The sequence below is a fragment of the Rattus norvegicus genome, chromosome X (genome assembly GCF_021556685.1).
Source record: "Rattus norvegicus strain SHRSP/BbbUtx chromosome X, alternate assembly SHRSP_T2T, whole genome shotgun sequence".
Classification (NCBI taxonomy): Eukaryota; Metazoa; Chordata; class Mammalia; order Rodentia; family Muridae; genus Rattus; species Rattus norvegicus.
Genome location: NC_141554.1, coordinates 90,493,846 through 90,496,435, shown reverse-complemented (window position 1 = coordinate 90,496,435; position 2,590 = coordinate 90,493,846). Strand labels below are relative to the sequence as shown.

General features: G+C 42.8%; 1 protein-coding gene across 1 annotated transcript; it reads right to left on the bottom strand.

The window, feature by feature from the left end:
- Positions 1-1,106: 1,106 nt before the first annotated feature.
- H2ab2 (H2A.B variant histone 2) lies at positions 1,107-1,681 on the bottom strand. Its single transcript, NM_001106969.2, has one exon. The coding sequence runs from the start codon at positions 1,577-1,579 to the stop codon at positions 1,229-1,231; it is 351 nt and encodes a 116-aa protein (NP_001100439.1). The 5' UTR covers positions 1,580-1,681; the 3' UTR covers positions 1,107-1,228.
- Between the last annotated feature and the right edge of the window lie 909 nt (positions 1,682-2,590).

Genomic DNA, 2,590 nt, shown 5'->3' with positions numbered 1-2,590 from the left:
TCTGAGTACTACTCAGCTATCAAAAACAATGACATGATGAAATTCATAGGCAAATGGATGGAACTAGATAATACCTTCATTAGGTAACCCAATTACAAAAAAATCCACACATGGTATGAACTCACTGATAAGTGAGTATTAGCCCAAAATCTTGAATTACCCAAGATATAATCCACAGACCACATGAAACTCAAGGAGTACAACCAAAGTGAGGATGCTTTGGTCCTTCTTAAAAGGGCAAACAAAAATATTGATAGGAAGAAATATGGATATAAAGTTTGGAGTAGAAACTGAGGGAATGGCCATTCAGAGCCTGCCCTACCTGGGGATCCAGACCATATTTATATACAGCTATCAAAACTAGACTATATTGATGAAGCCCAGAAGCGCATCCTGACAAGAGCGTGATATAGCTGTCTCCTGGGAAACTAAGCCAGAACATGACATATATAGAGGTGAATGCTAGCAGTAAACCATTGAACTGAGAATGGGGTCCCCATTGGAGGAATTAGAGAAAGGATTGAAGGAGCTGAAGGAGTTTGCAACCCCATAGGAACAACCTTACCAACCAACCAGAGCTCCTAAGGACTAAACCCCGGTACCCAAAGACTACACATGGATACACCCATGACTCCAGCTGCATATATAGCAGAGGATGACCTTGTTTGACACCGATGGGAAGAGAAGCCGTTGGTCCTGACAAAGGTGGATTTCCCCCACCCCCACCCCGTGTAGGGGAATGTCGGGGTGGGGAGGCAGAAAGGGGTGGTTGTTGGGGAGGGGGAACACCCTTATAGAAGAAGTGGGCAATGGGATAGGGGGGCTTATGGAAGGGAAACCAGAAAAGGTACTAACATTTGAAATGTAAATAAAAAATATCCAATAAAAAAGACAATAAAATACTACTAAAGTGAAACAGTTTAGAAAGAAGCGATTTTTAGTAGTAATAATATGTACTTTAGTTTTGAAATACCCTTTACATATCTTAAGAGAGATGAGAAGGAATTACATAAATAAGATACCACCTTACACAGAAACAAAGAAACAGGTTTATTTTTCCAATTAAATCTTTATGTAATAAGAACACAATTAGGAGAAGGGAAGAAGGGAGTTGGTCAGCCATTCAGAGATGACTGTGGGAATGGTTGGGTAGGATGAACTGATTTATAATAGACTAGAGGATGGGCAGGTCAGCAAAGCAGAGCCAGGCAGCAGCAGGAGCTTGTACCTAGTGATGAGCTGGAGCCACCCGTGAGATGGTGATGAATTGGAACAATTCGCTGAGCAGGGTATTGCTGTAGACTGCCAAGTCCAGCAGCTCCGGAGTGATGCGGCTCTGGGTACCTCTTCGTTGGGCTTCATTGCCTGCCAGCTCCAGCAGCCTGCGGGTGAGGAACTCCAGGATGGCTGCCAGGAAAATGGGCACCGTTTCACTCAGCCTCCTCCGGGCATGGCCGCCTTCCCTCAGATGTTGTTCCACCAGGCTCACGGCAAAGATCAGCTCGGCTCTTGAGGTGCGGGAGCGACGGCGGCGACGAGATGAGGAACCTCGAAGACTGTTCTCCGTGGTCCTGGGCATGCTGGACTCAGAGTGCGATGTCACAGGACTACGTGGCTCCACTTGGCTGCTGTCTGCCAACCTGGTTGCTCTCTGCTGACCTGCTAAGCTGTGGGCCTCAACACACCCAACGTCTCCTTTTGTACTGGACACAGTATCCTAGCAACCCTTCATTGGTGACAGTTCACTCCCTCAGGCACCCACTGATGACGTAGATGTTCCAAGCCTGAGCTCTCACCTTGGCATGCGCAAGGAGACTTCGAGACATCGAGTGTCAGCCATTTTGTGCTGCCTCATAATTCTCTATGATGTTCGCTGTCAGCCATGTGTTAAATTACTCAGATAATCTACTTCAGCACACCATGTTTTTGGTACTGAAACTTTGTCCTTAATGACATACATTCCTTATACATGCTCAAGAACTTTTTGGCTTGAGAAAAAGAAAGAATGTTCTAATCTGACTTCTTTTAGGGTTCACGGTGGGCAAAGAGGATGCCCTTTCTTTTCTTTTCCATAGTTTATTGAAAATAGACACTTTTCTTATACATATATTCTGATTAAATTCACCTCTCCCTCTATTCCTCCAAATTTTGGCTCACCTACCCTCCAATCCTGATCCACTTCTTTTCTTTTCTCTTAGAAAACAATGGCTTCTGAAGATAATAAAACATAACAAAATAATATGAAATAAAATAAAACAAAAACCATTACATTGAATTTGGACAAGGCAAACCAACAGAAGGAAAAGAGATCCAAGAGAAGGCACAAGAATCAGAGACCTACAAATTCATACACTCAGGAGTCCCATAGAGATATTTAACTGAAAGTTATAATATATACACAAAGAACCTTCTGAACACCTGTGTTGATCTTGTGCTTTCTACTTCAGTTACTATGAGTTCATATATCCTTTACTCAGTTTATTTATTGGGTCTTCTCATGGTATCCCCTGTCACTTCTGGCTTTTTTTTTTCCTGCTTTACAAACTTAAGATTGTCTTTCTTTTTTTATAATTGGACTTTTTTTAAATTT

What these genes read in the sequence shown, in the direction of transcription:
- H2ab2 (NM_001106969.2), bottom strand. Translation starts at nt 1,579, where the DNA reads ATGCCCAGGACCACGGAGAACAGTCTTCGAGGTTCCTCATCTCGTCGC.